This window comes from Natator depressus, chromosome 9, assembly GCF_965152275.1.
Source record: "Natator depressus isolate rNatDep1 chromosome 9, rNatDep2.hap1, whole genome shotgun sequence".
In the NCBI taxonomy this organism is placed as follows: domain Eukaryota; kingdom Metazoa; phylum Chordata; order Testudines; family Cheloniidae; genus Natator; species Natator depressus.
The window spans coordinates 61,818,571-61,846,020 of NC_134242.1; the positions used below are offsets into that span (position 1 = coordinate 61,818,571).

At 42.7% G+C, this 27,450-nt stretch overlaps 1 protein-coding gene across 3 annotated transcripts in view; it reads left to right on the forward strand.

Annotated features, from left to right (window-relative positions):
- Positions 1-27,450, forward strand: part of LOC141994192 (H(+)/Cl(-) exchange transporter 5) — a 97,826-nt gene that overhangs the window by 41,625 nt on the left and 28,751 nt on the right. For 2 of the 3 annotated variants that reach the window (XM_074964370.1, XM_074964369.1), the window contains exon 2: positions 1,896-2,048. In XM_074964370.1, the coding sequence (XP_074820471.1) occupies positions 1,913-2,048 (136 nt within the window). In that variant the 5' untranslated portion in view covers positions 1,896-1,912. Of the gene's footprint in view, positions 1-1,895; positions 2,049-22,484; positions 22,639-27,450 lie in introns of those variants that run through there. The other variant, XM_074964371.1, reaches the window with a different exon arrangement.

Sequence of the window (27,450 nt, forward strand, 5' to 3'; positions counted from 1 at the left end):
CAAATGTTCCTTGTCATCCTAGCCAGAACTTTGAAAATGAAATACGCTGTGTATTAACTTCTTCTGCTGAGCTTTCTGATTCAGATGAAGTGATGGGTTTAGGATTCTGTAAATGATTATGGGCAATACAGAAATTCTAGAGCTAGTTCAAAGACATTTGGCTGTTTCAAAAATTTTTTTTTGCCATATGTCAGCTCTGTAGCCTTGATTAAAAACCTTTCTGTCATGACTGCTTACCAGGCTTTTTAAAATCCTTCTCTGATCTGTTGTGTACTTCATGCATTACCTTTTAAATCCCACTACATGATTGTATGTGGATTTTATCCCCACCTACTTCAGGATTTGAACTCCTGTTTTTAAGGGAATTTAATATTTAATTTTGATATGTAGAGCGCTGGGTGGCTGCAGTTTCTTGAATTAGGTGGATGTGTGTAATATCTTGATTTTTGTTGTTGAAGCTGGTTCCCTCTGAGTTTGGAGAGGGGGTGTGATGTTTTCAAAATCAGTTTTAAAAACATGAGCATTTTAGTATTACACTTTCATGGCATCTCTACAAGTAACCAAGGTGGATTGATTTAAATTATCAATTGATTTTAATCTTGTTTTGCATTTGTGCTATTTTGTTGGTTTTCAAAAGAGAGGCTTAGTCTTTTTGGTTAAAACATGTTGACATATAAGCAAATATAGCCTTTACACTAAATTTGGTTCTTTTTCCTAACTAGGAGGGTATATGATATCTATGCACATTTATTTAAAGCTGTATAATAGCTTAACATACATTTATTCAGATTCTTAATTTCTTCATTTTTTGGTTAGAAAATGAATGATGCATCACAACATTACTGAATGATTTTTTTTACTCATCATTTGTCATGCTACATTTGGATGGTAACTGAAATTCAATTCAAAATGCATAATAACAGCATATTCAAACTGTTTTTAATAGCTAAAATAACACTACCTCAAATGTACTGGATACAGAAACATGTTTCTATTAACATGTTTTGTTTTTAAAACCGATTGATTAAACAGAAGTATTAATGGTTAGTGAATTGAACTGGTTGTTTACAGTCACTGTGTCCTTTAAAATTTTAGAACGAGTAGGTCTCGTCCACTCGCATCTCATTTTTCTTTGTAGAATGGAAAAGGAAAACAAGCTTTCCTGCTTTTTCAGTTCCCAGTCTGTTTCTCAACTTTGAGAACCAGTCATTGGACTGAACGAGTGAAACTAAAATGAAGAGAATATTGTCTCTGCACCTGCACAAAGGGCTATTGTTATCGAGAGTTGGTTTAGCACTTTACAAAACTCTGGTTCGTAGCCAGTGGCTTCCACCAGTTCAGTGGTTTGACTTTCTTTTGAACTTTGGCAGCAGACTTGTAGTGCTTGAATATTGCTTTTAATTTAATTTATTTAATAGATGATAGTAAGTTTAGGCTTTAATAGGTTGTTATAATTTCAAATTTTATATTAAATAATTCATTTGTAAAGAGATTTAAATCCAGTTTTTAAAAAATCACTGATTTTTATGCACCTTGCAGATAACTCTTTGAAATGCTGTCCTCTTATTTTATGTAACTAAATCACTGTTTCTGGTCCATATGATAGCATGAAATATATCACAGGAACAACAGCTTGTAAATGTGGAAAATCCAGTCAGGTCCCTGGGCTAGAACAAGCAGCTGTCATACTTCATGTAGGCTTGCCATATTGAAAAAATAAATCTGTTACCTCCCTTCCTGTGTGTAGGATACCAGGTCTACCATTTTATTCCATTCAGCTAGTCAGACTGGATTAGCACATAGTCAAACATCAATTACTGTGGAATGTAGGTGTACACATTGGTGTCTTCAACCTTATACTATAGAAACTATCTTTGTTTTCCCTTCCATTCTAGGTTCAGAGGCTGTAGCCATGAATAATAAAGGCTTTCGGCGAGGGAGTTTCCAGAGCAGCACCAGTGATGAAGACATGGTGGAGATAGCAGGAGGAGCTCTGGATTTCTCCATCACAGATGATGATCCCCCGCTGGATAGAGAGATGTTGGGAGGTAATGCTCATGTTGCCATCTCCATTAAATTCTTCATCACTACAGTCTTTATGTAGATTTCAGGTTAATGTGTACTACTTTGTTTGACTGTCGCAAGAGCCGGTTTCTTGATGGAGCGGCCAGGTGGTTGTGTAAGGGCCATATGCTTTGCTGTCACACTCCTATTGTGACCTCAACACAATTCTCTACACTGCAGTATTTTCATCTGGGTGGCTTTCTGTACAGGCTGCTGTAGTACCATATAGCAGCCAAGTGTGCACTCACCTGCTTCCATTGGCTTCTGTCACTATAAGTAAACAGTGATTGAATTAGGACTTAGGTGCAGCACAAAGTAGAAGTAGCCGAGTGTTTCTTTAAAAGAGAAGGTAAGATAGACTACAGAAGGTAGACTAGTGACTATTTGTAGGAAAGAAGCCAGGGCATCTCCCCATCACAGTAAACGATCTAATCCTGGCTGTGCACATATAGTAAATTGTCATACAGGGGAAAGTATTTTCTCTTCTCAATATATTTTTCTGTTTGCATGATCGTTTAGTATATACAATAAATTAGCCTGCACTCTTTTTCTGTGTCTTCAAGGACTTGTTTTGCCTCCCCACAGTCCTTTTTAGGCACTTCACATGTTACCAGGGCAAGCAAGCAATTAATCAGTGGCTTGAGGCAGCCTGGTGTATGAGTAAAAGCCAACATGATCCTTGGAACAGTTATGGCCCAGAAGCTCTATTACTCATAATTGTTCAGCCCCCATTCAAAGATCTTGGTAGCCCTTCTTTAAAATGCAGCTATTATTTGAGGTACTCTTCAATATCAGCAAAGCCATCTGCTTTGGTTTACTGTTCTGTATATGTTGAAAATTGGGAAGTTCCCATCTATCTTGTTCAACTGATAAGTACAATGTACCTTTCACCCAAGGTGAAGTGACTCTTTGAAAGAGTTTGCATGTAGTCTGCATTGGTACAGTGCAGCCACTTCCGTAAATAGATAAAGGTGTTTTGACGTTCATCGACTTATAGAATGTGGCATAATGAACAAGGAGAAGAGGGACCCTGTCTATAGGGGACTTGTTAGAGAGAGCACTTAAAATACTCTGGGACCTCCATACCAAAAAGATGTGCACAAATTGGAGGGGAATTAGAGAAGAGCCACAAAAATGATAAAGTGGATGAAGAGACTTGAAAGATCAAATTCAATATATCTTGACTGAACAAAAGCTAAAGGAAATGGGGTGTAATGGCCTATAAGTATTTAAAGGGGCAAAATGGCAGGGAGGGAGAGGAATTGTTCAGGATAGTTGACTGGGATGTAAGTAAGAGTAGGGAGACCGATCCAAGGAAAATTTAAGTTCTTCAGAAAATATCTGAACAGGGAAATCTATTAGCTTGTGCAATCCCTGTTCCTGATGTCTTTTAAAACTGGGCTGAACAAAGGACTCGAATACAACTGTGGGGACCATACTGATACTGACTAGAGGGATTGTCTAGATCAGTGACTTCAAAACTTTTCCAGTCATGTCTTCCTTTTAGACCATAAATATTTTCCATTACCTCCTCCCACGGGGACATAAGATTGGCCATACTAGATTAGATCCAGGGACTGTCTAGCCAGTACCTTATGTCCGACAGTGGCCAGCATCAGATGTTTCAGGGGAAGGTTTAAAAATCCCACAGTAGGCAGATGTGGCGTAATCTGCCCTATGAAGATTTCAAAATCATCCCTAATACACTTCAACTCTGAAGCATGAGATGTTACATTCCTTCCAAAACTTGTATTATCTATAACTCTGGATACTCTTGTTTCCCATGTAAATATTCAGTCCATCTTTTAATCTTGCTAAATTCTTTGTCTCTAACACACAGTGGCAATGAGTTCTATAGTCCATGCATTGTGTGAAAAAGTATTCCATTTTATGTTTTGAATTTGCCACCTTTAATTTAATTGAATGGCCCCTTCGTTTTTGTTGCAAGACTGGAAGAATAGAAAGTGTTTGATGCACCACCTCTGTACCGTCCATTATTTTATTTACTTTTATCATGGCTCCTCTTATCTCCTTACTAAGGTAAACAATGCCATTTCTTTCAAGCACTCTTCATATAAATATTTCAATGTCTCTAATCATTCTTGTCACTTCTCTGAATCTTTCCTAATTCTGCCATATCCTTGGAATTATCAGAATAGAATACCAGGAGAAGGTGTACTATTAATTTATATGATGGCATTATATTTTCCATATTCTCAATCTTGTTCTGTAATCCTCAATCCACAGTTCCTTACCCCACAAATAAATACCTAGCTCTTATATAGCACTCTTCATCAGTAGATCTCCGTGTTTTACAGTGGTTCCTTCTGATCTTAGGGTTTGTCTACATTACCTGCTGGATCGATGGGCAGCGATCGATCCAGCGGGGGTCAATTTATTGCATATAGTGTACACGTGATAAATCAACCGCCGAGCGCTCTCCCATCGACTCCGGTACTCCACCGGGGTGAGAGGCGCAGGCGGAGTCGAGAGGAGAGCGTCAGCTGTCGACTTACCACAGTGAAGACACCACGGTAAGTAGATCTAAGTATGTTGACTTCAGCTACGTTATTCACGTAGCTGAAGTTGTGTAATTTAGATCTCTTTCCCCCCCCCCCCCCAAGGCCCCCCCGGTGTAGACTGGGCCTTAGAAACGATAGATCTGTGAACTAGGCCTCATGTCTTTTGTGCTATTCATGAATCCATGACTATATGTCTACATAATGAGGACTATAACAGCATACTTATGTTGGCATAGCCCCATAGTGTAGACACAACCTACCAACAGAGGTTTTTTTCTGTTGGTGTTGGAATACCCCCTCCCGAAATGAAGTTAGCTATGTTGACAGAAGCTGTCTTCTGTCAATATAGTTGTGTCTACACTGGGGATTTTGTTGGCATAGCTGTGGGTCAGAGATATGGGTTTTTTCACACCCTGTACTGACATAGCTATGCCAATATAATTTTTCTGTGTAGACCAGTCCTAACTTGTAGTTCAGAACCTTCTGTCTAATGTTACTGTCCTTCAAGGTGGATATGCACACTTATCATGCAGCATAGACTTCATCTCACCCACTGGTGTAGAACTATAATATTTCACTATACAGTAACTTTGTCTTTTATTTTTGAGAGTCAGACTACCAGACATGTCAGTTTTCAAAAGCATCAGAAATGATGTGGAATAAAAACTCAGGCTATCAAATTTGCTTTAAGGACTATATTAGATGCACTTTTGGTAACGTGTACAGAATTTTAAAATATAAAATTTTCTACCAAGGTTGGCAGTGGATTTATAGGTACCTTTAACTGATTACTAACATTTACAGACCAGCATGTTTTGCCAATGGACTTGTAAACACTGCTTCTTTCTTATATCTGGGTGCTGTTCCATCTATGGCAATACTTGGATTTCAGCAGATTTCAAAAATGAGTAACTCTTTTTAACTAGCTCTTGAAGAGCTAGTTGAATGCCTCTCAATTATATTCTGTCCAGTTAGGTCCAATTCAGAAAAAAGAAGGTAGCGGGAATAAAAATATTTTAATGCTTGAGATGCATTAATATTCTGAGCAGCTTTTTTCCCCTTTGCTTTCCTGCACACTGACAGAGATGGTCAGCTGTAACTCCTGGTTTTTTTTTTTCTTTCCACTTAAAGGAGTTGGCTTTTACACAAACCATAACTGGGTGGAAAACCACACAAGAGATCCATAGATGGTTAATGGAAACACTTTAAAGAGGGTGTCACTGAGACGTATATTTGCTTAGAGCTTGGGATTAACTTTAAAATGTCCTTTAATGTTCCCAAAATGTTTTTCTTAGTGAGCCTTTTCTTCTCCTTCCATGTTTCCCAGATTGAGCCGTATCTGGTGTTTTCTCTGTGTGCTGATACTTTCCTCAACTCATTTTGCCCATTGTGCATCTCCCATGTACCAATGTATGGCAGCACAGGGGGAAGTGGATAAATTGTGTTCTCTTCTTCGATCTCTTAATAAAAAAACAAAAACAAAAACAAAACAAAGAAAGCCAGTCCATGGAGCAGCTGTCTGGGTACACAAACAGCAGTATGGCCAAATTCCTTGGGATTTTTCCTGGCTAATGTCCCTTCTAGAATTGGGCAGGAAACCACATTAAAGTACGCTATGAAACTTTTAATGCAAGACGGAATGGTCCATGTGGACACTTAGTGCATGGCAGGCTAATGTGAGGTGGATTTAAATCCCGGCCTGCTGCAAACTAAGTGGTGTTGTTTTTGTGTAGACAGGCCCAAAGGGTGTGGTGAGAAATCTTATGATATTTTGATAACCGTACATAAAAATAAACTGCATAGTAGATACAGGAAAGATGTTTAGTAACAGGGCCATCTTCAGGCAGCAGCAGAAATACCTCCCCTTGTTCTGCTTTTCTTTACATCTGTCAGATAATCTAGACCTTGATTTCCTCACTCTTCCCACTGTCGGGCACTTCTTCCCTATTAAATAAATAGGCATTTTTTAAATTCATGGAATCCAGTCTGCACTGACCTCATGTTTGATGGTAGCCAAATTCTTCAGAATGATAAAATGTATTGTTGTTAACTCTTACCATTTTATTGAGAGTCTTATAATTGGAAGAACATAAGAGCTGCCATATTGGACCAGATCATATATTCTTGCCCGGTATCCTGTCTCTGGCAGTGGCTGGTACCGGAGCTTCACGGGGAGTGTACTGAATAGGGCAACTCTAGAATGATCCACCTGTGTCTTCTCTCTACCAGAAGCTGGGAAGGGGTTTAGGGTCTCCCCATGTGTGGGGTTGCGTCCCTGACCATCTTGGCTAATAGCCATTGATGGATCTATCCTCCGTGAACTTCTGTAGTTCTGTTTTGAACCCAGTTATGCTTTTGGCCTTCACAACATCCCGTGGCAATGAGTTCCACAGGTTAGTTGTGCGTAGTGTTGTTCGTCTTCATCTTGTTCATATTAAATCTGCTGCCTATTGATTTCATTGGGTGACCACTGGTTTTTGTATTGTGTGAAAGGGTAAATAGCACTTTCCTATCACTTTTTCCACACCATTCATTATTCTAGACCTCTCATATCTGCCTTTAATCAACTGTTTTCAGATGAACAGCCCTCATCTTTTTAGTCTCTCCTTCTTTGATAGTCCTTGTTGCCCTTCTCTGAACCTTTTGTATTTCTTCTACATTTTTTTTGAGCTGGGGTGACCAGATCTGGCCACAGTATTCAAGATGTGAGCGTACCATGGATTTATATAGTGGAATTACAATATTTTCTGTCTCAATTTCTATCCCTTTCCTAATAGTTGCTAACATACTGTTAGCCTTTTAGAATGCTGCCGCCCGTTGAGCAGTTGTTTTCAGAGAACTATCTGTGGCGATTCCCAAGATCTCTCTCTTGGGTGATTACTGCTAATTTAAACCCATTGTATATGTATAGTTGGGATTGTTTTTCCTGTTTGCATTTCTTTGCACTTATCAATGTTGAATTTCATCTGCCAGTTTTGTTGCTCATTGAGGAGGAGTTGTAGCCATGTCAGTCCCAGGATATTAGAGAGACAAGGTGGGTGAGGCAGTATCTTTGATTGAACCACCTTCTGCTGGTGAGAGAGACAAGCTTTCGAGCTCCTTGGAGCTCTTCTTCAGGTCTGGGAAAGATACTCAGAGTGTTGCAGCCAGATACAAGATTGAACAGATAGTTTAGCATAAGTAGTTAAGGGACCATTCAAGGTGAAGTGGCCAGTTAACACACCCCTAGTCATAGGACAAAAAGGGGGGTTAATGGGTTACAGATCGTTGTAATAACCCATAAATCCAGTGTCTTTATTAAGACCATGATTTTTAGTGTCTAACAAAGTTATAGCCTTGTGTCTCATTTTGTTGCCCAGTCACCTGGTTCTGTGAGATCCCTCTGTAGGTCCCTGAGTCTGCTTTGGACTTTAACTGTCTTTAATTATTTCATATGGTGACAAGTATCGGGGGTAGCTGTGTTAGTCTGTATCCACAGATACAACAAGGAGTCTGGTGGCACCTTAAAGACTAACAGATTTGAGCATAAGCTTTTGTGCATCTGAAGAAGTGGGGTTTTTACCCACGAAAGCTTATGCTTAAATAAATCTGTTAGTCTTTAAGGTGCCACCAGGCTCCTTGTTGTTTTAATTATTTTGTATTACCTACAAACTTTGCCACTTCACTGTTCACTCCCTCTTTCAGATCATTAATAATTATGTTGAACAGTACGGATCTCTGGGGGGGCTTTGCTGTTCACCTCTCTACATTGTGAAAGCTGATAATTTATTCCTATCTTTTGTTTTCTATCTTTCAATTGGTTACTGATCCATGAGAGGAACTTCCCTCTTATCCCAGGGCTATGTAATTTTCTTAAGAGCTTTTGATGAGGGACCTTGTCGAAGGCTTTCTGAAAATCCAAGTATACTATATTGACTGGATCACTCTCATCCACATGCTTATTGACTCCCTCAAAGAATTGTAATAGACTGATGTGGCATGACTTCCCTTTACAAAAGCTATGTTGACTCTTCCTGGACATAAAGAAAAGGAGGACTTTAGGCACCTTAGAGACTAACAAATTTATTTGAGCATAAGCTTTCGTGAGCTACAGCTCACTTCATTGGATGCATTCAGTGGAAAATACTTCTGTTCTTTACAATAGTTTCTTCCAGTTTGTCTGGTACTGAAGTTAGGCTTATCGGCCTGTAGTTTCCAGGATCGCCTGTGGAGCCCTTTTAAAAAATTGGCATTACATTAGCTACCTTTCAGTCATCTAGTACAGAGACTGATTTCAGTAACATAGGTTACATGCCACGGTTAGTAGTTACGCAGTTTCGAATTTGAGTTCCTTCAGAACTCCTGGGTGAATAGCATCTGGTCCTGGTGACCTGTTATTGTTCAGTTAATCAGTTGTTCTAAAACCCTCTTCTTATTGACATATATATTTGGGACAGTACTTTGGATTTGTCGCCTAAATAGAATAGCTCTGATGTGGCATGCTCTGCACTGAAGATCGATGTGAAGAACTCAGTTAGCTTCTTTGCAATGGCCTTGTCTTCCTTGAGTGTTGCTTTAGCACCTTTTGTCAGTTAGTGGCTTCTCTTTCACCAGCAGAAGTTGGTCCAATAAAAAGATATTACATCACCCACCTTGTTTCTCTAATGTCCTGGGACCAACACAGGTATGATGACACTGCAAACAACAATGAAACAGAACAGAAAGGCAGTTACGTTGCTGTGAAAAGGCAAAACTGAAATGGAATGTCCCTTTCCCACTGGTTTCAAAGGGAGGAAACATTCAATATTGAGTTGTTTCTGCAGCAAGATTCAGCAAGTATTTAATATTTATGGAGGAGAAAGTGGGTAAATGCAGTTTTGTTCTCAGTTGGTCCTTGTACGGAGTTAATGGGGATGGTAAATGTAATTGTCTAAGTTTATGCGAATATTTGCAATTTGCCTGGAAGGGTACTCAATTGTCCTCTTTCCTATTTAATTAATAGGAAAATTTACTTTCCATCTGTTTCATCGTTTTATGGGAACGTGGCTGCTTCTATGAGGAAAGCTCAATGGGATCAATCACTTACAGTGAAATATTGAAGCTTCCATAGGTATATCTTTAATATTAGTTTTGGATGTGTGTGTATATAACATGAAAATATAGGACACTTAATGTGGTATAAATGCGGTGTTAGCACTCATTTGGTATGACCTGACTGGAGTATTGAATGACTTTTAACTGCTTATTTTCTAGCATTTTGTAGCTTGTGTAGATGGGATGAGGAGTTTAGCAACTTTAACTCTAGGCCAGGATAGCACATACAATACATCTGTACATAGAAACTATGTGCATTTATTTATATATTCCACCAATAATATATCGATATAATTATTTGGGGAAACATATAAATAATAAATGCACATGGTTTTCATGAAACTACCTAGGTTCTTGTATAACCATCACTACAGGAAATCAGGTGCTAAGATACTAATAAGAATTCTTAAATCTGGACTGTGTTGTTAACATGGAAAGAAATAAAGCAGTCACCAAGAGGGGATTTTAAATATTTTGGTGATTGTTAACCTTACTAGCTTGTCCACTGAATTCAGGATTTTTTTTGTTTAGGAATACAGTAAGATGTTTGGGCACCAGGTATCTAACCTACCCTCTAAAACTGCAACAGCAGCACATACCTTTGTGAGCTAGGAGTCTTAATAATTGAAACTCTCTCTTAGCAAACAACCACTTGCAGATCGTGGAGAATGCGGAATCGAGCAATGGTGATTATAATATACTTACCCTGAACTCTGTGCTGGCTGTCTGTAAAGCTGTTGTGTTTTAAAGCTTCTTAATTTAGAATCTAACTGGTGTATCTTCTCTGATACTACATGTCTTTTTAGGGGTCTACTATTGCAAATTACATTGGCAAGTAATGAGATTTTTTGCTATGGCAGTTCCTGCGGTGAAGAACTTATCCCAAATATCTGCTTTAGGTCATCCTTCCCCTTTCTTTTATACATATAAAAACACTGGAATCACCTTTCTTCTGTCTGTCTCCCCCCCCCCCCCCCCCCGAGGCGTTTTAGTTATATGTAGGACCTACACTAAGTATCACATTTATTATTTAATTTGCAATACTGAATTGGAACAAGGCATTTCTAGCAGTTTTTAAAGGCAAGTTTACATCTGAGGCCTAAACATCTTGATGAAAAAAACAAAACAACTTGAGTTCAAAATGTTTCAGAAGTAGAATACTGTTATGAGCTGGTCAAAACCTTGTTATGGGTTGTGTTAAACCTCTTTAAGCAGATGTGTGAATGAGACCTCCATTTAAATCCATCGTAAGAGGCAGGGGCCACATCTAAAACAAAGTCTAATAATCTGCCCCAAACTAGGACCAAGTGGGCAAACTGTTTGCCTGGGTATAGTGACCAGATGGGTAGGTGTGAGAGAACACCCACACACTGAGAACAGGCTGGGAGAGAGAGCCTGGAAGAACAGCTGAAAGCATGTGGCTGCTCTGGAAGAAACTGAGGGAGTTTTTTGGGTTGGGATGTAGGCTGAAAAGACTGCTCTTGGTGCTGTGAGCTAAAGAAGGGCTAGCCTACACTACACAGTTAGGTTGACATAAGGCTGCTTATGTCGACTTAATTATGTCAGTGTCTACACTACAGCCTTCCTCCCGTGGATGTAAGTGCCCTACTACACCGACATAATAACTACTTCTCCACGAGAAGTGTAAGGCTTATCTTGGTGTAGTTAGGGCGACACAGTGTCTGTGTAGACACTGCATCCCTTACCTTGGCTTTTAGCTGTCTTGTCAATTTCACAGCAGGAGCTGTGAAATTGACAAGAAAGCCTGGTTGCTAGAGAGCCAGCTCCCCTGGAGAGCTGGGCGGCTGGACCCCTCTCCCTGGTGGCTTCCCCTGGCAGCCCTGCCTGGGAGCTGGGGCCAGAAGCCCCTTCATTGAACTGTGAAATTGACAAGGCTGCCCAGCTCCCAGCAGGGAGCAGGCGCTGGGGCTGAGAAGCAGGGGCAGCTGGACCCTAATCCTCAGGGGTGAGAAGCTCTGGGTGGCTTCCCTTGGCTCCTGGTGGAGAGCAGGGGTGGGGGCAGCCAAATGGAGCCCCAGAGCCTGTGTGGCAGCCGGGCTCCCAGCAGGGAGTTGCCAGTGGAGCTGAGAGACCAGGCTCTCCGCTCCCCCACATGGCCCTTCTTAGGTCGGTGGAAGCGCTCCTGGTGAGGACGCGTACCACTGATCCAAGGAGGAGAGCATGGACCTGCACCACTGCAGTAATTACTGCGGTGGCTGCAAGTCGACTTAATGTAGGTCTACTTACATTTCTAGTGTCAACATACCCAAAGCTGTTTCCTGCTCTTAAGTTCGATCTGTGTTCAGAGAGTCAGGACTTTGCATGTTCTTTTGTAAACAAGCAAAACTGCATCAGCGAAATACCTGGCAATCACCAATTTCCACTCCCACCCACAAAGCCCCAAACTTTGACTAACCACTCAGGTTGCAAAAGGGCAGAAAATCTGTTACTTTGTCCGATTTAAGGTTTCTAATGCTGCACTAGCTATGTCACCAAGAAGTGATTCAGTGATTATATAGTTACTCTGACTGCAGTTCTGTGACCTGAGTGAATCCTGTAACTTCCAATTTGGACTTTTGCCCAGGACTAAAGAGAAATGAGCCACATTCTCCTTGATTACCCACTCTGACAGTGAAGTTATGCCTGAACTGTAACTTCTACATTTGTTCTTCAGAAGAACCCACAGACACAGTCATCCAGTTGTGCCAAATTCTAACAGCGTTTCTCACACCATGTGGCAAGTCTAATTAATCTAAGCTGTTGTTCGCACCTTGGCAGCTGTGCTAACCTGGCACGGAGAGGGTTAGATTTGGAATGCTACGTATTTCTGTCTGCCTCTAATACTCCATTCGTCTTGCCTCCCTAAGTGCTGGATGAATCCAGAAGACAGCAACGTGGATTTTAATCTTAACCCTTTGGCTAATGGTGGTTGTTGCAGCCTCCTGGGACAGGGCAGTAGAATGCAGCTTTTCTTTGATGTCTTCCAAGGGGATGCACTGACAGGGTTATGCTCTGTTTATCGGTACATGAGTCAGCATGAGGTTGCCCATGCCAGATGTGAAACTAGATCTAGTAGCTTTGGTTTGATTCATTGGTTTGCATGTGAAACGCCAGCAGCTCTCTGTCCCTGTACACTAGTCTATTGGCTCTGGTCTCATAAGCTTGTTGGGATAGTGATGCAATCATGCTGTGTTTGAGTAGGAAATCTGAGGATGTGACATGAGTGCACTTAGGACACAGACATGCCTGTTCACTTAAAAAAAACAAAAACAAACAAACAAAAAACCCTAGTGTCTTGATGGTCTGTATTAGGTTGCTGAGGAGGAAAGGTGGGATTTTTCCATGGTTTGGAGGGTTGCTTGCTTTTCAATGGGAGAAAGTTGGTCTTTAAGGTGGGCTGCTGTTAAATTTTGAGCCCCCCAAGAGTTTCGGAGAGATGCTTATATGGATAACAAGATTTTCCAGAATGATGATAGCAAGGAATTCTGAAAGGGATATAAATCCTGCTGCAGGTAATAAGTTCCAAATTCTAATGTGGGTTAGGAAGAAATTTCCCCTGCAAGCAGATTATTTCATCAATGGCCTTCCGCAAGTTGTCTTGCACTTTCCTCTGAAGCAATTGGTGCCAGCTGTTGCTGGAAACAGGGCACTGGGCTAGATGGATCTCTGGTCTGATTCAGTATCTAAGAGTGAAATCCTGACCCCTTAGACATCAGTGGCAAAACTCCCATTGACTACAGTAGGGCCAGGATTTCACCCTGAGTTTCTTCAGTGGTTTGGGGAATGTTACTACAGTACCTTCCTGAAATAGAATGTATCCAACTGTGTGCAGATATGGTCGCCCCATCTCAAAAAAGATATATTAGAATTGGAAAAGGTTCAGAAAAGGGCAACAAAAATGATTAGGGACATGGAACAGCTTCCGTATGAGGAGAGATTAATAAGACTAGGACTTTTCAGCTTGGAAAAGAGGTGACTAAGGGTATGTCTACACTACGAAATTAGGTCGAATTTATAGAAGTCGGTTTTTTAGAAATTGTTTTTAAATAGTCGATTGTGTATGTCCCCACACAAAATGCTCTAAGTGCATTAACTCGGCAGAGTGCTTCCACAGTACCGAGGCTAGCGTCAATTTCCGGATTGTTGCACCGTGGGTAGCTATCCCACAGTTTCTGCAGTCTCCGCTGCCCATTGGAATTCTGGGTTGAGATCCCAATGCCTGATGGGGCAAAAAACATTGTCGCAGGTGGTTCTGGGTACATGTCATGAGCCCCTCCTTCCCTCCCTCCCTCCGTGAAAGCAAGGGCAGACAATCGTTTTGCACCTTTTTTCCTGAGTTACCTGTGCAGACGCCATACCACGGCAAGCATGGAGCCCATTCAGCTCACTGTCACCGTATGTCTCCTGGGTGCTGGCAGACGCGGTACTGCATTGCTACACGGCAGCAGCAACCCATTGCCTTGTGAAAGCAGATGGTACAATAGGACTGGTAGCCGTCATCGTCATGTCCAAGGTGCTCCTGGCCGCGTCGGTCAGGAGTGCCTGGGCAGACATGGGTGCAGGGACTACATTAGGAGTGACTCGACCAGGTCACTCTCGTTAGTCCTGCAGGCAGTCCTATTGTACCATATTCTGCCGAGCAGCCAAGAAATGTGGATGGCTAGCAGTCCTTTTGCACCGTCTGCTGCCAGCCAAAGATGTAAAAGATAGATGGAGTGGATCAAAACAAGAAATAGACCAGATTTGTTTTGTATTCATTTGCTCCCCCCTCCCTCCCTCTCTCCGTGAAGTCCTGCCTGAAATGCGAGAGGGAGGGATAGCTTAGTGGGTTGAGCATTGGCCTGCTAAACCCAGGGTTTTGAGTTCAATCCTTGAGGGGGCCATTCTGTGTGACAGTTGTTTTTGTTTCTCCTTGATGTAAAGCCACCCCCTTTGTTGATTTTAATTCCCTGTAAGCCAACCCTGTAAGCCATGTCATCAGTCGCCCCTCCCTCCGTCAGGGCAACGGCAGACAATCGTTCCGCGCCTTTTTTCTGTGCAGACGCCATACCACGGCAAGCATGGAGCCTGCTCAGATCATTTTGGCAATTAGGAGCACATTAAACACCACGCGCATTATCCAGCAGTATATGCAGCACCAGAACCTGGCAAAGCGAAACCGGGTGAGTAGGCGACGTCAGCGCGGTGACGAGAGTGATGAGGACATGGACACAGACTTCTCTCAAAGCATGGGCCCTGGCAATGCAGGCATCATGGTGCTAATGGGGCAGGTTCATGCCGTGGAATGCAGAATCTGGGCCTGGGAAACAAGCACAGAGTGGTGGGACCGCATAGTGTTGCAGGTCTGGGACGATTCCCAGTGGCTGCGAAACTTTCGCATGCGTAAGAGCACTTTCATGGAACTTCGTGACTTGCTTTCCCCTGCCCCGAGGCGCATGAATACCAAGATGAGAGCAGCCCTCACAGTTGAGAAGCGAGTGGCAATAGCCCTGTGGAAGCTTGCAATGCCAGACAGCTACCAGTCAGTCGGGAATCAATTTGGAGTGGGCAAATCTACTGTGGGGGCTGCTGTGATCCAAGTAGACAACACAATCACTGAGCTGCTGCTATCAAGGGTAGTGACCCTGGGAAATGTGCAGGTCATAGTGGATGGCGTTGCTGCAATGGGATTCCCTAACTGTGGTGGGGCCATAGACAGAACCTATATCCCTATCTTGGCACTGGAGCACCAAGCCGGCGAGTACATAAACCGCAAGGGGTACTTTTCAATAGTGCTGCCAAGCACTGGTGGATCACAAGGGACGTTTCACCAACATCAATGTGGGATGGCCGGGAAAGGTACATGACGCTTGCATCTTCAGGAACTCTGGTCTGTTTCAAAAGCTGCAGGAAGGGACTTTATTCCCAGACCAGAAAATAACCGTTGGGGATGTTGAAATGCCTATAGTTATCCTCATGAAGCCATACACAGGCAGCCTGGACAGTAGTCAGGAGCTGTTCAACTACAGGCTGAGCAAGTGCAGAATGGTGGTAGAATGTGCATTTGGACGTGTAAAAGCGTGCTGGCGCAGTTTACTGACTCGGTTAGACCTCAGCGAAACCAATATTCCCACTGTTATTACTGATTGCTGTGCGCTCCACAGTATCTGTGAGAGTAAGGGGGAGACATTTATGGTGGGGTGGGAGGTTGAGGCAAATCGCCTGGCCGCTGGTTATGCGCAGCCCGAAACCAGGGCAGTTAGAAGAGCACAGGAGGGCGCGGTGTGCATCAGAGAAGCTTTGAAGACCAGTTTCATGACTGGCCAGGCTACGGTGTGAAAGTTCTGTTTGTTTCTCCTTGATGAAGCCCCCCGCCCCTTGGTACACTCTACTTCCCTGTAAGCTAAGCACCTTCCCCTCCTCCCTTCGATCACCACTTGCAGAGGCAATAAAGTCATTGTTGCTTCACATTCATGCATTCTTTATTAATTCATCACACAAATAGGGGGATAACTGCCAAGGTAGCCTGGGAGGGGTGGTGGAGGAGAGAAGCACCTGGAGGGGTGGTGGAGGAGGGAAGGACAAGGACACACAGCACTTTAAAAGTTTAAAACTTATTGAATGCCAGCCTTTTGTTGCTTGGGCAATCCTCTGGGGTGGAGTTGCTGGGTGGCCAGAGGGCCCCCCCCACCACGTTCTTGGGCATCTGGGTGAGGAGGTTATGGAACTTGGGGAGGAGGGCGGTTGGTTACACAGGGGCTGTAGCGGTGGTCTGTGCTCCTGCTGCCTTTCCTGCAGCTCAACCATACACTGGAGCGCATTAGTTTGATCCTCCAGCAGCCTCAGCATTGAATCCTGCCTCCTCTCATCACGCTGCCGCCACCTTTCAGCTTCAGCCCTCTCTTCAGCCCGCCACTTACTCTCTTCAGCCCGCCGCCTCTCCTCCCGGTCATTTTGTGCTTTCCTGCACTCTGACATTGTCTGCCTCCACGCATTCGTCTGTGCTCTGTCAGTGTGGGAGGACAGCATGAGCTCAGAGAACATTTCATCACGAGTGCTTTTTTTTCGCCTTCTAATCTTCACTAGCCTCTGGGAAGGAGAAGATCTTGTGATCCTTGAAACACATGCAGCTGGTGGAGGAAAAAAAAAAAGGGACAGTGGTATTTAAAAAGACACGTTTTATAGAACAATGGCTACACTCTTTCACGGTAAACCTTGCTGTTAACATTACATACACAGCACATGTGCTTTCGTTCCAAGGTCGCATTTTGCCTCCCTCCCTCCCCCCCCCCCACCACCACGTGGCTAGGCCCTCACCCCTCCCCGTGGGTAACAGCAGGGAACATTTCTGTTCAGCCAGAGGCAAACAGCCCAGCAGGAACGGGCACCTCTGAATGTCCCCTTAAGAAAAACACCCTATTTCAACCAGGTGACCATGAATGATATCACTCTCCTGAGGATAACACAGAGAGATAAAGAACGGATGTTGTTTGAATGCCAGCAAACATACACTGCAATGCTTTGTTCTACAATGATTCCCGAGTACGTGCTACTGGTCTGGTGTGGTAAAGTGTCCTACCATGGTGGGTGGAATAAGGCTGCCCTCCCCAGAAACCTTTTCCAAAGGCTTTGGGAGTACATCAGGAGAGCTGCAAATGCCGGGGCAAATTAATCATTAAACATGCTTGCTTTTTAAACCATGTATAGTATTTTAAAAGGTACACTCACCAGAGGTCCCTTCTCTGCCTGGTGGGTCCGGGAGGCAGCCTTGGGTGGGTTCGGGGGGTACTGCCTCCAGGTCCAGGGTGAGAAACAGTTCCTGGCTGTCGGAAAAATCGGTTTCTCCTCTTGCTTGCTGTGAGCTATCTACAAGTTCATCATCATCATCTTCCTCATCCCCAAAACCTGCTTCCATGTTGCCTCCATCTCCATTGAAGGAGTCAAACAACACAGCTGGGGTAGTGGTGGCTGAACCCCCTAAAATGGCATGCAGCTCATCATAGAAGCGGCATGTTTGAGGCTCTGACCCGGAGCGGCCGTTCACCTCTCTGGTTTTCTGGTCGGCTTGCCTCAGCTCCTTAAGTTTCACGCGGCACTGCTTCGGGTCCCTGTTATGGCCTCTGTCCTTCATGCCCTGGGAGATTTTGACAAAGGTTTTGGCATTTCGAAAACTGGAACGTAGTTCTGATAGCACGGATTCCTCTCCCCATACAGCGATCAGATCCCGTACCTCCCGCTCGGTCCATGCTGGAGCTCTTTTGCGATTCTGGGACTCCATCATGGTCACCTCTGCTGATGAGGTCTGCATGGTCACCTCTGCTGATGAGCTCTGGCCAGCGTGGCAAGCTGCAGGTGACCATGCAAACAGGAAATTGAAATTCAAAAGTTTGTGGGCCTTTTCCTATCTACCTGGCCAGTGCAGCTGAGTTGAGAGTGCTGTCCAGAGCAGTCACAATGGAGCACTCTGGGATAGCTGCCGGAGGCCAATACCGTCTAATTGCGTCCACAGTACCCCAAATTCGACCCGGCAAGGCCGATTTAAGCGCTAATCCCCTTGTCGGGGGTGGAGTAAGGAAATCGATTTTAAGAGCCCTTTAAGTCGAAAAAAGGGCTTCGTCGTGTGGACAGGTGCAGGGTTAAATCGATTTAAAGCTGCTAAATTCAACCTCAACTCCTAGTGTAGACCAGGGCTAAGAGGGAATATGATTGTCTATAAAATCATGACTGGTGTGGAGAAAGTAAATAAGGAAGTGTTATTTACTCCATCTCATAACAAAAGAACTAGGGGTCACCAAATGAAATTAATAGGCAGCAGGTTTAAAATGTACAGTCAACCTGTGGAATTCTTTGTCAGAGGATGTTGTGAAGGCCAAGACTATATAACAGGGTTTAAAAAAACAAAACAAAAAAAACTAGATAAATTCATGGAGGATAGGTCCATCAATGGCTATTAGCCAGGATGGGCAGGGATGGTATTCCTAGCCTTTGTTTGCCAGAAGCTGGGAGTGAGCAACAAGGGATGGATCACTTCATGGTTACCTGTTCTGTTCATTCCCTCTGGGCCACCTGGCATTGGCCACTGTCGGAAGACCGGATACTGGGCTAGGTGGACCTTTGGTCTGACCCAGTATGGCCATTCTTATGTTTTTTTGATATTTCTCTTGGGCCAGATATAAAACTAATCACAATGTTCTATGGGCCATTTTTTAGTAGATCATCCAGTGACTGCATGGCAGAACATTGGGTAAAATATCTTAGGCAGAGCTTGCACACTCTGATCCATGCATATATCTGAGTCAAGCAAGGATTTGTGTATTCTACCATGTCCTTTTTTTTTTTTTTTTTTCCTTGATTACCACTAAGGATGTGATGCTTGGAATATTCTGATTTTGAACAAGTGGCAAAGCTCTTACTTGAATAGACAAGGAGCTTCTGGAGACATAACTGAAGAGGCTGTGTGTGCATCCATGCAGATGACTGTACTTAAGGTGTGCATATCTAATGGGTCTTGTGACCAAGAACACTTTAATGCCAGCTGGCAAGGGAGTTCACCAAAGAATGTCAAGTGAGGTCTTAAATGAAAGTCAGGGTCACACTGGTCATTGATATCATTATGAAATGTATGTTTTAGCCTATGGAAGAGTTTCTTGGTTATGCTAAGTAGAACTGTTAAAATGAAAGTAGAAATTGGGCTTTTGCCTAAGTCTAGGGGAGTATGGGAAATAGTTTGTTCATGTGAGCAAAAGTTAAGAGATAAGTTGGAGACAGTACAATGGGAAAGTTGAAGTTAGCCAGGATATGACTTAAGGTTATGTTGCAGATATGTTTTGGTTATAACTGGTTTTAGCATGGTTTTTTAATGAGCGTTTTAAAGAAGCTTGAATGTTTTTATTAAAATGCTGTCGATATTGATAATATGGGAAAGATGTTGATGTAGATGTTTAATCAATATGTGATTTAAAGAGCCAATAGAGAGGTGGCAGAAATGAGAATATGGTAATGCGTAGGCTTAATGTTAATTAGTATGATAATGGATTATAAAAGGAGTAGCTGTTCTAAATTGCAGGAGCACTCCATTTAGCATCAAAAAGGGTACCATTAGGTTACAGGATCATAAGGCTATACTTTCTGTGTCAGTGGACTGATTGCCTGTTGGTACACCATTACATCTCTGAATGTGAGTATAAGTGCAGTACCTGTGTAAATGGTAACTGTGTGTTTGCTTAACTAATCATCTTTCTTTTAAATAAAGTTTGGTTCTATCATTCGAAGGATCATCTGCTAAACTAAATAGTCTGTAACCTACGTAGAGGTTTGGCCCTGAGAACTAAGTTTGGTTTATTGCACTCTTAGTTTTAATGATTTAATGCTGATTGGGAACATTTAAAAGTCCAGGTTACAGTGTACAGATACTATGTCAGGAGTTATGTATACTGAAAATGTTAACTTTTGTATCTCAATTGAGGTGGGGAAACAGACAAGATATTTATTCATCTGTCTTTGTTGAGGTGTTAAGCATTGTAAGCTAATGAAATGGATGTCAGTGTACATATTAAGTCAACAGGGGGATGTGAAGTCAACAGGGAATAGTTCACAGGAGAAAAAGCTGTGGGAGTTTCTGAATACAGATGCACAAGTAACTTTGGGGATATTAGGAGAAGTCACCCCCTATTCCTGCATCTAGGAAATAAACAGGCAGTGTGTTGACATTCCTGAAAACGGGATCTGAGTCCTCTTTGAAGATGCTGCAGAAAAGAAGGTTTGTTAGTTAAGTTTAGTCTTTTGAAAACATGTTATGATTTTGTTTTATATGTAACCTTTTGTTTCCAATGTCCTTATTCGCTATCTCTTAAATCTTGAATCTTTTGATAAGCTTATTGTTTTTCACTATGAATATATCTCAGGGCTGTGGTATTAAGCAAGGTGCTGGTCCTGGGTTGAATCATACAAGCTGGTGTGGGCACTGTTGCCTTGGGGACAGCAGACTTGGTATTTCTGGGAGTGTTCAGTGGATAAGGGGCTGGATGCTACAGCGGGAGGCTTCAAAGGGACTGGCGTGCACCTACTGTTAACCAGCAGGGCAAAGTAAGGACTGGAACGGCACAGAGGTGGCTGACAGGCTGGTGGTGTCAGAGAGCTGACACCCAGTTTAGCACAAAGAAGTCTCCTTCACACCGGATGCTGGGGATAATGGAGTGACTCGCAGTCCTGAGTACCCCAAGAACCACCACAGGCCTCCACTCATTGTTGCAGATTTTGTTAAGTGCAGCAGAAAACTACAGGCTTGGCTTCATTCCTGGCTAAGTACCAATCTTTGTTTGACCAGGCATCACAGTCAGTTATGTCACTTGTATTGCAATGGATTTTGGTTAGCCTGACATCTTGTCAAACCCTGCTGTATGCAAAGCATGCTTTTTTAGTTTGGGGTCAGTGAGAACAGAGTGCCCCACAGAGCCTGGAACCAGCATGGTATCACACAAGACCAAAGTTTACATTCACCAGGGTGTAATGTTTCGGTGCCATAGAGCAAGGCTGAAATGACACAGGTTATCGCTAGCATCTCGGAGCTAGAGAAACGTTATCACTTTCTGTGCATATCTTATGGCAAGCTAAGATCACCCATGAGGCTCTGCAAAGAGGTTGCAAAAAGAATTGAAGCAATGCTTATAGTAGTGCCGCTTTACTGGGCTGGGTACTGTCTCCGTGTGGAATGTCAGGTACCCAAGGAGTGTTGCCTTAACTCTCTTAATGGGCAAAACATCAACTGGTAGACAGGAAAAGAGAGAGGTCCTGAAAAGCATGTAATTGTGAAATAGATATTAACCTGTGGGAAAACTTCAGTGGCAAACAAATCCCATTCGCTAAGCCAAAGTTAGCCATGGTACAGACCGCTTAAAAGCAAGATATGTTGGTCAAGAAGAGGATACTTCGTAAGCCAGCATAGTAGGAATGAGATGCAACTACCCTGCTGTGTCCAACATGTGGAAAGGCCTGTAAATTAGATAATGGACTCCTTAGCAGTCAGTACTTCAGTGTAAGTTCTTGTTAAAATGGCCATCTCTGACCCAAAGGATAATGGATGATGACATTAATTGGAAGAGGGGTGTGGATTCCTAGGACTGGAATGGCAGGGATGTTGGGAATTAGAATTAAGGGGCACAGAAGTGTAGGAAGTTTGCCTTAAGTATGCAGCATGTACTTGGCACTAGCTGCCACAATTAATCACTCGTTTTCATAAGCACGAGCTTGCTCTTGGTTTAAAACCAACGAACAGTCTCTTCAGCAGTTTAGGAGATGGGGTTGACAGTGAAATGTGCAGGCAGGCTTTTTAGTAATGGAGGATCTAATGTCTAGAGGAAAGGAATGAAATCACCTGCTAGCTCTTCTGTGCCCCCATTCTTCTCCCCCAAAACGAAGTTTTGTTTCTACTGTAGCTTTAAAAAGAAAAGGAGTACTTGTGGCACCTTAGAGACTAAGAAGTTTATTAGAGCATAAGCTTTCGTGAGCTACAGCTCACTTCATCACGAAAGCTTATGCTCTAATAAACTTGTTAGTCTCTAAGGTGCCACAAGTACTCCTTTTCTTTTTACGGATACAGACTAACACGGCTGCTACTCTGAAACCTTACTGTAGCTTTAGTTGCAGCTTCCTTCTGGAGGCTGCTTCCAATGACTGGAAGTTAAATTCTCTAGATGCCAGCTTCCTTTTGTCATTCCTAGTTTGCCCATCGTGAAGGAAGGAATACTGCATCTTTAACCTTCTTCTGTTCAGCTAAAATCCTCCCTCTTCAAAGGAGGTCCAAGAGTCCGCTCATGTGACTGTCAGCTGGTGACGACATGCTCAGTGCAGAGAGCCCAGCAGTGCTGGAAAGGGAGGGGAATGCAGCAAGTGCCACTGTAAAGGAAGTTACCCCACAGTTCTTTTTACCAGTCTCCTGGAGCCAAATGGCCATGAGACAGGCTTCAAAAGGTTTCTGTGGAGAGGAAAAAATCCAGTGAGGGTAAGGAGGCTGTTGAAGGGAGTGCATGTCTTGGCTAATTGTATCAACACACTGCAGCAGCTGTTAGGGAGCAATGGGTAAACTGCTGGTCATCGTGTTAAAGCTGCAGGTCTGATTTCTCTGCTCCTAAGAAAGGAGGGTGTTTGCAAAGGGCTGAGTGAATATTGGATTTCTGACCTCTAATGGTGTCATATAAATTGCTGTAAACAAGTGATTCCTTTCCTTTATGCAAAGCAGTTCTGTTACCAGATTTTTTCTAACAGAGGAAGGTTGGGGCATCCTGGAGAGAACTGTCCCTCCCAAGTGCTGTAACCTTTTTTTGCCACATTAATAGTGCAGTGGATACTGAATGATGCACTGTGTAGGTGCACATGCTGCTTTATTTTAAATTAGATTTGTCAGTATTGTTCACAGATTGTCTGAAAGAGATTTTAAACCAAGGAAAATTTAAAACTGGAGCATTGACCTATTTTTTTGGCGGGTGGGGAGAGGGGGAAAACATGCTAAAATGTCTCTTAAAATGCCTAACTTCTGGCTATAGGGAGTCTTCCTGTTCTCATGTCAGCTGGTGTATTTGGCTGCAGTCTCAAGTACTAATTGCTGGTCTAATTGTGCAAATTAGAGAAAGGGAAAACCTGTTTGGTCAACTGTGCTCCTCCAGTCTTACGGCCTCTCCTTTCTATTTTGGATCTGTCTGTAATTAGTGTAGTGTTTTGATCTGTGAGGAACAGGGACAGGAAATGCAGCTCTGGTAAATATTTATTACTACCAGCCATCTTATAGTTCAATATTGCTATTGGAAATGTAAGGATGTTTCTTTTTTTATATTGTGTTTAAAGATGAATGTGTCCATTTTCATGTTCTTGCTGTGCTTTGTCTGGACTCTTGGATCCTATTTTCCAATGCAAAAATGATTTAATTCTCTTAAAGATGCTCGAGTGATGCTCTGGTGAATGAAATTTTCTATCCGTGAAACAGGTGCCGCCTGGAGAGCAGTGCTATGCGCATGCATCCCTGACCTGGACAGGCTAGTTCTAGGGGTCCAAATGGAATGGACTATGAAGAGTGAATTTCCTGCTTGGCCTTTTAACTGAGACTTCCAACACCCATTGTGGTGATGGTGATAGTGCCTGTGATACACAAGATATCTGCTTGTCTACACAGCAAGTTACTGTGTTGCAAGCTGAGGTGTGAATCTCCAGCACACCAGCTCACTGCATAATAACATCCTGCGTGCACGTTGCTACAGTGCGTGTGGCTTAGTACGCTAGGCCGTGCTCCAGGATTTTCACTGCAGAGTAGCAGCATCCACGTGGAATGTTACTGTCCAGTGAGCTGGTGCCCTGTAGGTTCCCACCCTGGCTTGCTGCACAGTAACTTGCCCTGTAGGCGAGACCTTTATAACTTACCCATGATGCACAGGTATCCCAGGAGTTTCCAAAGAGCAGATGACTTAATCATAACTGAAGTATGCTTACCTAAGGTTTCCTGCAATGCGTTCAGGCTGCATATCATGCTCTGCTGTGTGTGTTCTTTGTGCTATTGTGTTCTGGCTGCTTTGCGGTGATCCTCAGCTGGGAGAAGATTCTGTGGCAGTTAGGAGCTGGGGCATATCCCAGGAGAGTGAATCTGATTGTGTCTTGGAAGGATGTAGGCTGAACAATAATAGCATTTTATTGATCCTTTTCAGTCACCCTTTGGCACTGGGAAGGGCTTTATGTTAAGTCAAAATACTGTGGTTTAATAGATGAGCTTTCCCAAGGACCACTGCACTGCTTTTGAAACTGTGGCTCACTTTTATTGAGCAAGAATTAATCCTTTACTTGCAGTCTTACATTTTAATTAGCAGAGTTTCCATGAGATTTTAATTTATCTGACTCTCTGGTATCCCCCAAGGATGGCATAGTTAGTTCTCTGTTCACTATTGCTGAACATAGTGACCCCATAAAACTCATACCAAAGTGTGTACATCAGGGCGCTTCCTAGCACATACCTAAATCTATCTCATTGCTTTGCTCTTAAAACTGTGATCTGAAGCTGTTTCATTCTTTGAGTCAATAATAACAGAGCAAAATAACTGCTTACTCCATTACCTGGGGGACATAGCAAGAACAGTTTTCTGGTGCTCCACAGATGGTGTCTGGTCACATAGGGTATGTCTACACTGAGATGAAAAAACCTATGGCACTGAATCTCAGAGCCTAGCTCAGCTGACTCAGGCTGCAGAGCTACAAATACCAGTGTATACATTTGGGCTTGGGCTGGAGCCAGGGCTCTGAGACTCTTCCCCCCCAGGGGATCTCAAAGCCCAGGCTCCAGCCCGAGTCTGAACATCTACACTACAATATTATAGCTCCAGGAGCCTGAGTCAGCTGACCCGGGACAGCTGCAGCTGTGCTGCAGGTCTTTTATTGCAGTGTAGACGTACCCTTAGTTCAGGTTGTCCTCTGTTCTAGTAGTTAAATAGTATTTAAAGCTAGTAATACATTTTCCTAACGTTACTTTTCCAGCAAAGCAATTGCTGTAGTTGCCAGAGGGATATTACGCAGTTACACGAGGGGAGACTGTCTCCTTGAGACAGTCTTTCTATTAAGATTTAGCCCATGCTATTAAAATTTGGGAAACCTTGAACTCGAATATTTAAGAGTGTGCACTAGTTTTATTCCTTGTTGTTTTGAAGCTGCTACTGTGACTGGAAGGATAGCCATTTGCATCAGTCACCTAAGTTGCTTTATTTTACCTTTTTTGCTTCCTCCATGTTTGTTTTAGTGCCCTGAAAGGGACGAGGGAGAAGTACTCCGGCATATATTATAGGTGGGATTTCTTTTTTGTGGTATAAATATACTTGGGTCATACCGACTGCAGCTAGCTGCATACTGATTGAATGTTATCTGAAGGTTATGGCCTGTAGCAGTTGTGTATCAGCTCCAAATGTTAGCAGTTTTTGTCCTTTATTTTCCAGGAGAGGGTAGTGCTTGGGATTTTTGTGGGGGTTATTTAAACAGCAAAGGCTATGAAGGCTGAAACCAGTTTACCCACTCTATTTTTAAGCGGCTGTCTGTCAAGTGTAAAGACACTGTCACAGATCACAGACAAAGCTAAATCTTTCTTGAATGCTTCCAATGGAAACCGGGTGTGCTCAGCACCTTTGCAAATTGGGCACAGGGGTTTCACAGCGAGCTTACAAAATCTGTGAACATTTCCGGAAAATCTGGCTTTAAAATAGTCAGTTTTGTACCAAATGAAAGGAACCAAATGTGTTTGATAAACACGCTATTCTGCCGTGTGCTGGACAGGCATGCTACAAGACTCACCTGGTGGTCTTTTTACGGGGGAGGAGGATATTGATTGTGGGGCTGTCTTGAGAACCTATGGAAAGTGGGTTTGGGAAGATACTGTAGGTTTGTCTGGTTTGCGGATCATGCTTTTCCTTAAAGTACTCTGTGTAAACTGCCATGCAGTCTGATAAGTACAGTAAACGCATTTGAATGCTTATTTCACCTGTTGTAATTATCTCCCTCTTTTCCTCTCCTTCCCACTCCCCTAAGTTTTTAAAAAAAATCTGATTTATGATTGTCCAGGAAAAGTGGCTGAACTGACTTCTGAAACCATGGCTTAGTCTATTGGTACACACACATTGATGGAAGATTGAGTGAATTTTCTCCTACTGCTACCCTTGCTGAACAAAATTAACCAAGGAAAGGAAGGACAAAAAGAGAAGAAATTCTTTAATTGCCTATACTCTAATGCTCAGGGTAACAGACAAGAGGAATTGAAATTGCTCATTTATGAACATAAATTCTATCTAGCTGGTATTACTAAAACCTGGTGGGATGATTCGCATGATTGGAATGTTAAAATCAATGGTTACATAACCCATTTAAGAAGGATCGAGTGGTGTTGGGAGATGGGGAGGGTAGTGGCACTCTGTCAAAAATGGCATTACTTGTTTCCGAGTTACTGATAACTTTGAAGAAAATTATCCTGAATGCTTATGGATCAATGTCATAACAGATAAAAGCACAGTGTTTGCTACAGACCCCACTAGGGAATAGGACAACCACCTCCTTATGCACCTATCTGTAATGTGTAAGGAAAAAAACCTGTATGATTGTGGGGGACTTCAATTTGAGTGACATGCTGGAGGTCTCATGCCGTCAGTACTGAATCATCCTTGGAATTTGTAAACCTCCTCGATGATGATTTTCCTAACTTAAAAAGTGTTGCAGCCAACATGGGAATTCTGAATTCTGGAACTGATTACAGAACTAAAAGTAATCGTAGCTTAGGTACAAGTGATCATGACTCGATCAGTTATAATGTGCAGGAAGAATAAAGTCCAGAACAGTGAGATAGATATAGATCGATATACTTGGTGCTTTAATAGGGCCAATTTCACAAAGCGGAAAACAATTCTGAGCCAAACTAGCTGGGAGGAAGAATTTAATAAGAAAAATATGAATGATGATAATTGGGAATAATTTAAGAACACCTTACTAGGTGCCCCAAAAGCCCCAATCTGAGGAAGAAGGCTGTGCTGGTTAAAAAAACAACTTGCTTTAGGGAAAAAGTGAAGGTTGCTGTAAAATATAAAAGTAAAATAACAAATGGAAGAAAGGGGAAGTTGATAGTAACGAATATTAATCAGAAGTTAGGAATTGTAGAAAATTGATAGGGGAAATGTAGGGACGCAAGAAGAAATTGATGACCAGCAGAGTTAAGGACAATAAGGAGTTTTTAAAATATGTTAGAAACAGAAAGAATCTTGACAATGGCACTGGTCCATTACTAGATAGAAATGGTAGAATTAGA